Source organism: Dama dama, chromosome 18 (genome assembly GCF_033118175.1).
Source record: "Dama dama isolate Ldn47 chromosome 18, ASM3311817v1, whole genome shotgun sequence".
Classification (NCBI taxonomy): Eukaryota; Metazoa; Chordata; class Mammalia; order Artiodactyla; family Cervidae; genus Dama; species Dama dama.
Genome location: NC_083698.1, coordinates 97,222,945 through 97,237,581, shown reverse-complemented (window position 1 = coordinate 97,237,581; position 14,637 = coordinate 97,222,945). Strand labels below are relative to the sequence as shown.

General features: G+C 40.5%; 1 protein-coding gene across 2 annotated transcripts in view; it reads right to left on the bottom strand.

The window, feature by feature from the left end:
* TRIM24 (tripartite motif containing 24) overlaps window positions 1-13,923 on the bottom strand; it is a 107,469-nt gene extending 93,546 nt beyond the window's left edge. For both annotated transcript variants that reach the window (XM_061165885.1, XM_061165886.1), the window contains exon 1: window positions 13,290-13,923. In XM_061165885.1, the coding sequence (XP_061021868.1) occupies window positions 13,290-13,653 (364 nt within the window). In that variant the 5' untranslated portion in view covers window positions 13,654-13,923. The remainder of the gene's footprint in view (window positions 1-13,289) is intronic.
* Between the last annotated feature and the right edge of the window lie 714 nt (window positions 13,924-14,637).

Below are 14,637 nucleotides of genomic sequence, written 5' to 3'. Positions count from 1 at the left end.
CCAATGAAGACTCAGGACTGACCTCCTTTAGGATGGAATGGTTGGATCTCCTTGCAGTCCAAGGGACTCTCAACAGTCTTCTGCAACACCACAATTAAAAACCATCAACTCTTCAGTGCTCAGCTTTCTTTACAATCCAACTCTCACATCCATACATGACTACTGGAAAAACCATAGCTTTAACCAGATGGACCTTTGTTAGCAAAGCAATGTCTCTGGTTTTTAATATGCTGTCTAGGTTGGTCGCAACTTTTCTTCCAAGGAGCAAGTGTCTTTTAATTTCATGGCTGCAGTCGCCATCTGCAGTGATTTTGGAGCCCTAAAAATAAAGTCAGCCACTGTTTACACTGTTTCCCCATTATTTGCCATGAAGTGATGGGACCAGATGCCATGATCTTAGTTTCCTGAATGTTGAGCTTTAAGCCAATTTTTTCACAAGATAAAAGTTTCCACAAGATAAAAACAAATTTTCACAAGATAAAAGTCCTCTTATACTTTTATCAAGAGGCTCTTTAATTCTTCTTTACTTTGTGCCATAAGGGTCGTGTCATCTGCATATGTTGATATTTCTCCCGGCAATCTTGATTCCAGCTTGTGCTTCCTCCAGCCCAGCGTTTCTCATGATGTACTCTCATGATGATTTAACTTAATATAAGTTAAATAAGCAGGGTGACAATATACAGCCTTGACAGACTCCTTTTCCTATTTGGAACCAGGCTGTTGTTCCATGCCCAGTTCTAACTGTTGCTTCCTGACCTGCATACAGATTTCTCAAGAGGCAAGTCAGGTGGTCTGGTATTCCCATCTCTTTCAGAATTTTCCACAGTTTATTGTGATCCACACAGTCAAAGGCTTTGGCATAGTCAATAAAGCAGAAATAGATGTTTTTCTGGAACTCTCTTTCCTTTTTGATGATCCAGTGGATGTCGGTAATTTGATCTCTGGTTCCTCTGCGTTTTCTAAAACCAGCATGAACATGTGGAAGTTCATGGTTCATGTATTACTGAAGCCTGGCTTGGAGAATTTTGAGCATTACTAGCGTGTGAGATGAGTGCAACGGTGTGGTAGTTTGAACATTCTTTGGCATTGCCTTTCTTTGGGATTGGAATGAAAACTGACCTTTTCCAGTCCTGTGGCCACTGCTGAGTTTTCCAAATTTGCTGGCATATTGAGTGCGGCACTCTCACAGCATCATCTTTTAGGATTTGAAATAGCTCAACTGGAATTCCATCACCTCCAATAGTTTTGTTAGTCGTGATGCTTCCTAAGGTCCACTTGACTTCACATTCGAGAACGTCTGGCTCTAGGTGAGTGATCACACTATCATGGTTATCTGGGTCATGAAGATCTTTTCTGTACAGTTCTTCTGTGTATTCTTGCCCCCTCTTCTGAATATCTTCTGCTTCTGTTAGGTCCATACCATTTCTGTCCTTTATTGGGCCCATCTTTGCATGAAATGTTCCCTTGGTAGCTCTAATTTTCTTGAAGAGATCTCTAGTCTTTCCCATTCTATTGTCTTCCTCTATTTCTTTGCATTGATCCCTGAGGAAGGCTTTCTTCTCTCTCATTGCTATTCTTTGGAACTCTGCATTCAATTGGGTATATCTTTCCTTTTCGCTTCTCTTCTTTTCACAGCTATTTGTAAGGCCTCCTCAGACAGCCATTTTGCTTTTTTGCATTTCTTTTTCTTGGGGATGGTCTTGATCCCTGTCTCCTGTACAATGTCACGAACCTCCATCCATAGTTCTTCAGGCACTCTATCAGATCTAGTCCCTTAAATCAATTTCTCACTTCAACTGTACAATCATAAGGGATCTGATTTAGGTCATACCTGAATGGTCCAGTGGTTGTCCCTACTTTCCTCAATTTAAGTCTGAATTTGGCAATAAGGAGTTCAAGATCTGAGCCAGACACTGAAGTGTGTAGCCTTTCCCTTCTGCAGGGGATCTTACCAACCCAGGGATGGAAGCCAGGTCTCCTGCACTGCAGGCAGATTCTTTACCAGCTGAGCCACAAGGGGAGTCCAGCAGTCATTACACGTAAGAATTCCTAAAGGCTTGTCCTAGGTAATCTCCACACTCTATTTTCTAAGAGCAGAAGAAGAAACAGAAGACAGCAAGAAGATAAAAAAGGAAGGGTCAGGGAAGTGGGAGGAGAACTTGAACAACAGGACAAGTCTAGAAGATTGATGAGGAGAGGAAGAAATAGAAACCAACATACATCAGTATAGAGACAGACAGACACTAAAAATATCAAGTGCTTTAAGCTGTCTTCCTGGCTAAGCTTAGTGATGAAGATATTTAGTTAAGAGATCCCCGGGAGCCTATCCATCCATAATCAAAATAAAGATACTCTGGTAATTATGACTGCTATTTAAGAATTTCTATTAAGAACTCCTATTAAGAATTAAGTATTAAATAATACTACTTAAGAATTTAAATTTTGTTGTACCATAATATGAATACCTATGAACTATTTTTATTAAAAGAAATCAAAACAAAGTTCTTTGAGGAATAGGATTGTTTTGCAACTTTAAAGAGAATGTGAAAAATGTTTTTAAAGACTAGACAAACATGCAAAAACATTGAGATAATTCAGCTGATAGTCATATTCATGCATTGTTTTAAACACAAATATCTGAATAAGCACCCTACATATAGTTTATGTATATATACTAAACACTACTGTACCTTGTACATAATAAATCACAAAAATATAAGATATTTTTAAAGAATGAAATACTCTTAAATGTATTTCTAATCATGAAAGTTTCATACCATTACGGACTAATGGTCCAAGATGTACTATACACTTAAGGCGTAGTTCATCATTAAAATAGTAAATGTCAATTTCAAAGAATCTTCTTATTAATTTTGAAACTTTCAGGTCCACTCCTTGTTAGACCTAGATAGTCACTGCTGTTAACTTCCTAACAAGACTGATGAAAAACCTATAATGTGTCAGTTCGGCTATTCTAATGTTATACTTGCAAAATTAGTATTATCTTTAAGATAGCTAAAAATGAGATTTCAAGCAATTTAAGCATGGTGGGAAAACTCACAACACCATCAACCCATACACCTGAAAAAATTAAACACAAAATAAGGCAGCAACCAGGCACTAACGGTTATAGCTTTCTACACAACGTGGATCTCCTCACCAGCTAACCCACCACTGATTGCATATTCAGGTGTCAAGAACGACAAGTATCTATCCCTCTACAAAACATTGATGACATTATCAAGTATGAGCAGTCCTGATTTCCAAGAGCTCAGCTTTCTGTCACTGGGGAAGAAGCAAGTCAACAGGACTCAATCTTGATTATAGATTTAACTGGAACTATCTCTACACTTTTAATTGCATTGGGGATCACTTTTTTTTTTTTTTAAATAATTTATCATTTTTTAATTGAAGTATAGTTGATTTACAATGTTGTGTTAGTTTCAGGAATACAGCAAAGTGATTCAGTGTTTTTTATATACATACATACATATATATATATATGTGTGTGTGTATATACATATATATATATATGAAAGTGTTAGTTGTTTAGTCATGTCCAACTATTTGTGACCCCATGGACTGGAGCCTGCTAGACTCCTCTGTCCATGGGATTTCCCAGACAAGAATATTGGAGTGTATATAAAAATACATACATATTCTTTTTCAGATTCCTTTCCATTATCATCATTATAGGAAATTAAGAATAGTTCCTTGTTCTATACCGTAAAACCTTGTCGTTTATCTATTTTAGAAATAGTAGTGTGTATCTGTTAAATCCCAAACTCCTAATTTATCCCCCTACCTTCTCCCTTTTTGGTAATGGTAAGTTTGTTCTATATCTGTGAATCTATTTCTGTTTTATAAATAAGTTCATCATTTTTTTTTTTTTAAGATTACACATAAAAATCATATATGGCATTTGTCTTTCTCTGACTGACTTACTTTGTATGATAACCTCAAGGTCCATCCATGTTGCTACAAATGACATTATTTCATTCTTTTCTTGTGGCTGAGTAATAAGCTAGGAAAGACTGAAGGTGGGAGGAGAAGGGGACAACAGAGGATGAGATGGTTGGATGGCATCACTGACTTGATGGACCTGAGTTTGAGTAAGCTCCGGGAGTTGGTGATGGACAGGGAAGTCTGGCATGCTGCAGTCCATGGGGTCACAAAGAGTCGGACGCGACTGAGTGACTGAACAGAACTGAGTAATATTCCATTCCATTCACATCTTCTTTATCCAGTCTTCTGTCAATGGACACTTAGGTTGCTCCCATGTCTTAGCTAATGTAAATAGTGCTGCTATGAACATTGGAGTGCATGTATCTCTTCAAATTACAAGTTTTCACCTTTTCCAAATATAGGCCCAGGAGTAAGAATTGCAGGATTATATGGTATTTCTATTTTTAGTTTAAGGAACCTCCATACTCTTCTCCACAGTGGCTACACCAATTTACATTCTCCCCACCAGAGTAAGAGGGCTCCCTTTTCACTATAACCTCTCCAGCATTTATTATTTGTAGACTTTTTGATGATGGCCATTCAGCATGAAGTGCTACCTCACTGTGATTGTGATTTGCATTTCTCTGATATTTAGCCATGTTGAGCATCTTTTCATGTACCTGTTGGCCATCTGGATGTCTTCTTTGGAGAAATGTCTTTAGACCTTCTGTCCATTTTTGAGCTTTTTTTTTTTTTTAATTGAACTATATGAGCTGCTTATGTATTCTAGAAATTAATCCCTTGTCAGTCACATTGTTTGCAAATATTTTACCCCATTCCTTAAGTTACCAGTTTGTTTATTTATGCTTTCCTTTACTGTGCAAAATATTTTAAGTTTAATTAAGTCCCATTTGCTTATTTTTGTTTTATTCCCATTACTCTAGTAGACAGATCCAAAAAATACTGCTATGACTTATGTCAAAGAGTGTTCTTCCTAATGTTTTCCTCTAGGAGTTTTATAGTATCCAGCCTTATATGTAGGTCTTCAATCCATTTTGTGTTTATTTTTGTAAATGAAGTTAGAGAATGTTCTAATTTGATTCATTTACAAGTAGCTGTCCAGTTTTCCAGCATTACCTATTGAGGAGACTTTTTCTTCACTGTATATTCTTACCTCTTTCGTCAAAGATGAATTGACCATAGATTTGGGGGGTGGGGTGGGTGGGAATCACTTTTAATGGTTATGGCACATGTGCCCTACATCTAAAAATTTAGGGACTTTTCAGAATCTGGAGACCACGGGACTTTGAGTGGCATCCATATGGAACTTCCCTAGGAATGGAGAATAGAGGGTTTTACACCAGGATCCTGGTAATGGCCTACCATGACCTTCAATCTTTGACAGTTAAAGTCCATAAGCTTATCCAAGCACATGTAAATTGTGTAACGATTTGCAGGTGAAAAAAAAACACAAAAGAGTCTGCACTAGAGAAATCTCATCACCTCCAAGGCAGCTGTGTATAGTTTTATTTTTGTCTTTTGCTTTCATGAAAGATTCCCAGGTCTCAATCTTCCAGGGCTCTAAGCACAACTAAATCTGGTGGGTAGGCAAGGAGAGATTCAGATACAGCACCAGGGACTGCCTAATTTAAAAGGGCAAATGACGATTATAGACATACCACTTGCTAAGCCAGGTATTCCCCAGGTGCTATATATGCCAAGAAAAGCCTTATTGCTAACTCACACAAAGGTACCTTTTGGGCTTGCAGCAACCCTGACTTCTCTTCATGATACGGTATGTGCAACACAGCCAAGTGGCATGCTTATTCATGAGACCACAACAATCTATACAAGCAAGTACTTTCAAATTTAATTTATGCGAATAAGTTCTAATGTTTTCTCTTCCTCACTAGGTATTTTATTTCATTATATGGCACACATTCCATTTTAGAGACTACTGGTCTAGTATATACTTGAAAATAGACAAGTAAAATTTGAGAAAGGGATCAAGGTTATAGGAAGATACAAGAGACGTGTGCATCTATGTGACAGTTTAAACTGGTGCAGTCTCTAAGAAGAAAGAATTAAAGGGAAAAGTCTAGAGATCTAAGGACCAAAGTTTGCTGATTACCACATCTGAGTAGAGAGGGAAAAAGCAATGTGATTAAAAAATGGTCTTCTGACATCCACTGTCCATCAGGACAGAGTAACTAACAGCAGGACAAGCTTGTCTGACATGAACAACTATATGTAACTGGGAAGAATACATATGAAGTTAACTGTTCTCAGGCACTGAACAGAGAAATGGATGCCAGTGATCCCTGAAAAAGGGAAAACTCAGGAAGTGAGCCCCTATAATATCTTGATTCTCTACCTGGGAACTATATTCTGGCTGTGGTACAGGGAACTAGGGCCTAAGCAGGACACAGATTAGAAGCCAGAGGAAAATTTGGGTGGTGAAATAGGTAAGCACTCGAGAGAAGGGAACTGCACAGAGGAAGGGTACCGCAATCTATGAAGGGTTTCTCTGATTCCTTGGCTGAGGCTACCATGCATGTGCAGGGTGAGACTTATAGAAGTTTACCAGAGAGCAGCTGCTAAGGGATTGAGAGGGGAACAAAGATATTAGAAGCCCACAGGGAAGAAAGAGAAAATAAATAAAAAGATGGCAATCTTAAACTGGATCATACTAATAATAACTTAAAATGTAAATACATTAAACAATTAAAAGTAAAATTTTACAACTTGGATAAAAAGCAAGACACAATCATACACTACCTCTAAGAGATAAAATATAAAGGTTAAAAGTAAAAGGATGGAAAAAATATACAATTTAAACACAAAGATAAGAAAACTGATAGCTATAATAAGATAACAGGAGTACATCAAGGCTGTATATTGCCACCTTGCTTATTTAACTTATATGCAGAGTACATCATGTGAAATGCTGGACTAGATGAAGCACAAGCTGGAATCAAGATTGCCTGAAGAAATATGAATAACCTCAGATATGCAGATGACACCACCCTTATTATGGCAGAAAGTGAAGAAGAACTCAAGAGCCTCTTGATGAAAGTGAAAGAGGAGAGTGAAAAAGTTGGCTTAAAACTCAACATTCAGAAAACTAAGATCATGGCATCTGCTCCCATTACTTCATGGCAAATAGATGGGGAAACAGTGGAAACAGTGACAGACTTTATTTTCTTGGACTCCAAAATCACTGTAGATGGTGACTGCAGTCATGAAATTAAAAGAATGCTTGCTCCTTGGAAGAAAAGCTATGACAAACCTAGACAGCATATTAAAAAGCAGAGACATCACTTTGCCGACAAAGGTCCATTTAGTCAAAGCTATGGTTTTTCCAGTAGTCATGTATGGATGTGAGACTTGGACAGTAAAGAAAGCTGAGTGCCGAAGAACTGATGCTTTTGAACTGTAGTATTGGAGAAGACTCTTGAGAGTCCCGTGGACTGCAAGAGGTCAAACTAGTTAATCCTAAGGGGAATCAACTCTGAATATTCATTGGAAGGACGACTGATGCTGTAGCTGAAGCTCCAGTACTTTGGCCACCAGGTATGAAGAGCCGACTCATTAGAAAAGACCCTGATGCTGGGAAAGATTGAGGGCAGGAGAAGGGGACAACAGAGGATGAGATGGTGGGATGGCTTCACCAACTCGATGGACATGACTTTGAGCGAGCTCTGGGAGATGGGGAAGGGCAAGGAAGCCTGGTGTGTGCAGTCCGTGCGGTCACAAAGAATCAGACACAACTGAGCTACTGAACAACAACAGATATCATGAAATAGTATGAAAGATAAAGAAGAACATTTCAGTGTTAGGGCAGGCAATCCATCAGTAAGACAAAGCTTCAAAATACCTGTAACAGAAACTAACTGGAAAAAAGGAATTAAGTGATAAATAAGCAATCATGATTGAAGATTTTAACATTCTTTTTTCCATAACTAATAGAACAAGCAGACAAACAAAAACAAAAAACAAACCTGACAAAAAACAATAAAAATATAACATATTTTTACAACACTATCAACTAACTTGACCTAATTAACATTTACAGAACACTACTCCCGGCAAACTGAGAATTTAAATTCTTTAAGTGCACATTCATCAAAACAGATGATATGCTAGGACATAAAATGTCTCAATAAACTTCAAAAGATTTAAATCCTACAGAGCATTTTTTTTTTACTCTAATGAAATAAGCTATCTAGAAAGTCCCCCATACATCTATAAATTTAACACACTTCTAGGCAACCCATTGGTCAAAAGATGAAACATCACTGAGCTCCTGAACACACTAAAAGGATAAAAGAATGTTATGAACAAACTCATGCCAATAAATGTACCAAATAGCTGAATCATATACTTTTATTCACACAATTTACTGAAATAGATTCAAGAAGAAAATAGAAAAAATCTGATAGCCCTATTTCTATTAAAGACACTGAATTCCTAATCAAAATCCTCCCCATAAAGAAAACAAGCCCATGTGGATTCACTAGTGAATTCTGTCAAATATTTAAGGAGGCATTAACATTAATACAAAAACTCTTTCGGAAAACAGAGATGGAGGGAATACCTCATACCATATTTTTAGGTATTACCTTGATGCCAAAATCAGGTAAGAACATAAGATAACTGTATCACCAATGTTCTTCATGAATACAAGAGAAAAAAAAGTCCTTAAAGTATTAGCAAGTCAAAACCAGAAATGCACAGAAAGGACAATACACTGTGACCAAGAATTCAAGACCGGTGTAACATATGAAAATCAATGTAAGTCACCACAGTAACAGGAAAAAAAAAAAAATCCACCAACATAACCATTTTAATAAATACAGAAAATGCATTTGACCAAATTCTTCATTCATTCACGGTAAAAACCCTCAAGACATTTGAAGCAGAAGGGAACCTGTTAATTTTTTGATAATGGGCAATTATAAAAAACAAAGCAGCTAACATATTAATGGTGAGCAACTTAATTTTTTTTAAAATTGGAGGATAATTGCTTTACAGTGATGTGTTAGTTTCTGCCATACAACAACGTGAATCAGCCATAAGTATATCCATGCCCACTCCCTCTCGAGCCTCCACCCAGAGCATGAGGTTGAGCTCCCTGTGTTATACTGCAGCTTCTCAGGAGCTGTGTTATGCATGGTGGTGTGTGTGTTTCAATGCTACTGTGTATGTTTCAATTCATACCACCCTCCATCCCCTGCTGTGACAGTGCCCAATTTAATGTTTTATCCCTAAGATCAGGAATAAGAAAAAGAACGTCATTTCTCATTTAATACTGAAACTAACTAAATTTCTCTGGAAGTCCTAGCTAGTGTAAGAGAAGAAAATTGTCATGAATAAAAAAAAAAAAAAGAAAAGAAATAAGTAAAACTACCTGCAACCAACATGATAGTCTATGTTGAAATTCCTAAGGAATCTACAAAAACTACTAGACTTAACTGAATTTAGCAAGAGAGTGGGATATAGTCAACATACAAAAGTCAATTGTATTTCAAAGTGTAAGCAACAATTGGAAATGAAAAAAATTTAAATACCACTTTCAATATTGTTAAAGAACATTCTATCATAAAATATTTCAGAACAAACTTCACAAAAGAAATCAGCTCCCAGAATTGATGGTTACGTGTTACAGACTGCCAGGGAACTGATGGACTCATAGTTTACTCTCCCTTTGACAACTAAAGTGACCCCTTTCTAAAGTGTGCTCAGTCTTCTTTAAAAATAGCTCTTAGAGCTTGCTACTCTTTGGCTGAACAGTACATCCCCACTATAAAATATTAAATAACATTGTAGCATTTCACAACATTATAACATTTAAGATCAGTTTGTCTCCTGATTTCATGTATTATAGTGTATCTAAAGAAAATATTTTCCAAGCTCTTCCCCCTTTCCTGGGCATTACTGCATACTAAGAAAAGTCTTGTGGTCACTCATTTTCTAACTGGTAGACATACAAAATTTAAACAATGTTCTCAATATGGGCTTGGCAGCTACCATGAATTGTGTCTAAGCATTTACAAAAACTGTATCTTTGTTGTTACAAATTAGCTTTGTTTCTTCTTTACAACAATCAAACCATTATGTTGATTTTTGTTAAAAAAAAAAAAAAAAGTTAAAAAACACTTCCTAAAGTTCATTTAGGATAACAAAGGGAGCACCAAAAAGCACTTAACAGAAAGGGAAACTAGGTTTGATGGCGCTGAGAACACTACATTTTCAATTTGGTCTTCATTTTCTAAAGAATCCTCTTTGAGCAACTGTACTTTGGAATAATACAGTTTGAACTAAAACACACACACACACACACACACACATACACACACAGAACAAAACCCAACCACTAGGGTTTATGATTATCTAGAACTCTTAAGTAAAGCTGTGACATACCGAGTTCTCTGGGGTGAGAGGTCTAGAAAACTATTTGCAACAAGCATACCAGGTGATTCTAGTAAAGTGAAAGTTTGAAAATCCCCTATCTAAATCCTTATGCTTTCTTTATAGTCCAAGTCTCACATCCATACATGACTACTGGAAAAACCATAGCTTTGACTAGATGTAAATCTGAGTTTAACTGCAACACATGTGGCCTCAACAAAACTAGTTTTGTTTGGCCTACAGAAAGAGTCCACACTGAGTACGTGTTAATTACTTGCCAATATTTAATACTAGATAAATGTTACATTTCTCCAGACCTCAGACTTCTCATTAAAAATTAAAGATCCTCCAACCCTGGTCCTGCCCTATCACAGGACAACCAGCTGAAGCTAAGTAGAGTTTGCTCCCTTCCTTTCTCTCCCACCATTCCCTATTTTACCCAAGCCTTCTAGTTCCCCATCTCAGTTACTTGCTTAGCTCCTGACAGGATTGTGGTTTGACCTTTGATGCCTGTCCCCACAAGCTCATTAGGAGAAGAAGAACAGAGATAATGAACCTTATTTACAGTTGATCCTTGAACAAGCTGGGGGTTAGGGGTGCTGACACTTGTGCAGTTAAAAATTCGAATATAACTTACCGTTGACCTTCCCCATGCCAGTTCTGCTCCTTGGATTCAACCCATGACAAATCATGTACTACTCTAGTATTTACTATTGAAAAAAAAATCTGTGTATTAGTGCACCCTTGCAGTTCAAACCGTGCTGCTTAAGGGTTAACTGTGGTTCTGAAATAAAGTGTCTATTAACTTTTGCTACAGCTAGTATTAGAATAAGTCTGCAAGGAGAGAGGAAGGAAGAAAATATTCAAGTTATTAAGACTCAACATAGTACTCTTAATTTATTGAAGATAATCCTAACTTTTTTTCTTTAGCAATATATGCGGAAGTATTGGTTTGTAAAAGACATCTTCCTCAGTATAAAAAAAACAAAAACATTACCTCCCAATTTAAAAGCTTTCCTGAACTCTGGCTTACAATACAAACACAAAGATAAAAAATATTTGGAGACTGCAACATTTTGAGAACTTTATAATTGCAAACTTGCTTCAGAATTGAGGATCAGAGCTTTTATCACTCATGTTCTCATTCATTCAGATCTAAATCTCAAGCCCTGGAACACAATACATCTTAATTCTAGAATTATGCAAAATTCAGATCCTAATTGGCTACTGGCCATTTTAAACATTTAAAATATCAATAAAAGCAACCCTTAAATGTGTCTAAAAATTAAGAACTAAAATTTAAGTTTCACCTGTACTAACTTTCCAACAGGTGGGCCATGTCAAGAGCAAATTAGCATGAAGGATCTGAGATTTTTACCCTACTTGCAAACTAACAAAGTACTAGCTTACCATGGAAGCTGGGAGAAGGCATGAGACTGGTGAATCCGAGACAAAGGGCAGTTTATTACTTCCAGTAATAACATAAGCCAAAGCATCAACACTTCAGCACTGGTTCCCAGAGCCCCAGTTCTCACCTGGCAAGGTGAAGAGGGTCAGTTGACACTTGCTTAAGCAACACAAGCAATGGGCTGTGTTGCAGGAGAGGAAGCCCAAGTTTAGGGAACCCTAATCTTTTATGATGGGCAATAAGCATGCCTGCCTTCTACCCCAGGAGACATTGATCTGTTACTATTGCACCATATACATGGTTCCTCTTTGCTGTGATGGTAGACACGGTCTCTACCATACAAGGCTTTTCCTTATACAAACATCCTTTAAAAACAGAAACAAAGGGCAGTCAGTCAGTACCTCCCCTGGCAAGCTCTGCAGAAACAGCCAGACTCATGGAAACTGTCTTTCAACTAGACACTGTTCCTTACATATAAATAAATCAAGAGTCTAACACTGCAACCTATTTAAAAGCATCAATTTCATGTGTTCTTTGATCTAGCTCAATTATTTAATTAGCAATTTTTCTGTAACTACATCAACTAGTCCCTTTTAAAAAGGCTGTATATGTAAAACCGAATTGTTTCCGTTTACTTTGTCTTTTTTAAAGGGAGGTGCTCAAATATTCGCCATGTAAACGTTGAAAACCTCAATTCTTCTACTACAAACAATTTACTGTGCTTACTTCAACTTTGTGTTTCAAAACCTGTTAACGTTAGCAATGGGACCTACCTGTCAAAAGTCTCATTATACGATAACAAACACCACAAAGAGAACAGTAACTTCAACATTTCCAGCTGCTGTCCACAAAATCCAAGAAAATGCTGCAATCCAAATCACTTTTTTCTATTTGTCTTTACCATTTACCGTCTCAGAACAAAATCTCCCCAAAGAGAAGCACCAGAAAACACCATCTCTTAGTTCCTTTGTCCCCATCGGAGAGAACTAAGGGCTCATCAAGGTAAGTAACCCCAAACACGCAAGACAAAAAACCAAAAAACAGAAGACGATATGTAACCAAAGAAAAGTCCCCACCACCGCATCTTCATCCCTCCCTTCCCCTCGCCAGCTCAAATAACGTGGGTACAGACGAGATGATTAGGATCACCTGGACAAAGCTGCGGGGAGGCAGAGGGTAGCGGTTAACTAGATGCAGCCGGCAAAGGGCCGGAGAGAGACAACAGTGCGCTCCGACTGAGGTTTACAAAAGTACGGGTTGCACGGGCCACGCAGCCGGGAGGAGAAGGCTGCGGGGCGGGAGGCTGGGAGCAGCAGCTCGGCCAAGTCCACAGCGCCGGGGGAAGTTGCTCGCGGGCCGCGCGGACGCCGCAGAGAGCGCGGGCCCTCCATGTCACCGCCGCCAGCACAGACCCTCCTCGCCCCTCCCCCGCCGAGCACCCCGGGCGGCGGCGACGTGACAGCGAGTCGCCGCGCCGCCCCGGGGCGCCGGCCTCCCCACCCCACCCTCCCCTCCCGCCTCTCACCTTGGGTCGCGAACGGCGAGGAGCCGCTGACCGGAGAGCCGGGGGCGGGGACGGGCGGCGGGGTTTCGGCGGAGCCCAGCATGGGCGCTGGCAGCATGAGGTAGCGCTGGGGCGCGGGCAGGCAGCGCTGGCAGAAGGAGTGCAGGCAAGGCAGCAGCTTGGGCGCCCGGCTCTGGATGTTCTGGTGGCACACGGCGCAAGTGTCCAACAGGTTGAGCCGGGCCGCCTCGCCTCCGCGCTCCGAGTCGGGGCCCTGGCGACTCTCGGCCTCGTTCTCCCCGCTCGGCGCCGCCGAGGGCCCCCCGGCGGCTGCCGCCGAAGCGGCCGCGGCCGCCGTCGCCGCCTTCTCCACAGCCACCTCCATTGTCCTGCCCCCGCCGCCGCCGCCGCTGCCGCCGGGAAAGGGGGAGCGCGTTCTCGGCCCGCCGCCGCCCCCGATAGACCTCCTTCTCCTCCTCCTCCTAGGCCGCTCCGCTGACCCGCAGGAGAGGGAGGGACGGAGGCGCGGGCCGAGGAAGCCTCCTCAGGCCCCGGGGACCCGCCTCCCGGGTGGCGCGGCCGGAAGAAGAGGATCTGTCAGCGGGGACTGCTCTTCGCATCGGGGAGGTTGCGCCCGGTTCGCTTCGCCAACCGCCGCGGCGCTCGTCGAATCCAGCCCGCCCTCGCCTCCCAGCCTTTCTCTGGGGCCCGCGAGCCCCACCTCAGGCCACGCCCCCGCCCTCCCTCTCCCAGCAACCGAATAGAAGGCAGGGAGAGAGCCGTCCTATCCCGCCGCGTCTGATCGGCGGGCGGGGCCTGCCGAAGCCCGCGAGGCTCAGACAGCTGCGGCCGGAGGCTGGGAGGTGGGAGGGCGCTTGCCCAGCCCCGCCCCCCGAGCTCCGGGAACCGCGGCCTCTGATTGGTCCTTTGTGTGTGTTTCAGTTCAGTGTGTTTAGCTCCCCTAAAAAGATTAAGCGTTTATTTGTTAACGATCGACCACATAATTCGGTCCGACTGTGTTAGCTCCTCCTATGGGGCGGGGCTTCACAGTGTCTACCCAAAGCTGTTAATTAACTGCTTGGAAAAACTATTTACTACTGCGGACAGAGGTCCTGTAGGAGGAGTAAATATGGTGGGAGGGTCGAAGGATAACGAAGTCGAGTGAAGAGCAAAAGGAAGAATTTTTCAAAAAGGGAAAATGTATAGAAAAGATATTGTGGAAGTAGCATGGATTTTGCCACCTGGATTTACTAATCTCTATGACAAGAGGGGAGGTTCTTTTGAAAGTCCGAAAATTTTAAAGGTTTTCCCCATGAAAAAGGTGAAATTAATTTTTAAATAAAGTCAGTGATTTGCTTTTTAGGTGAAT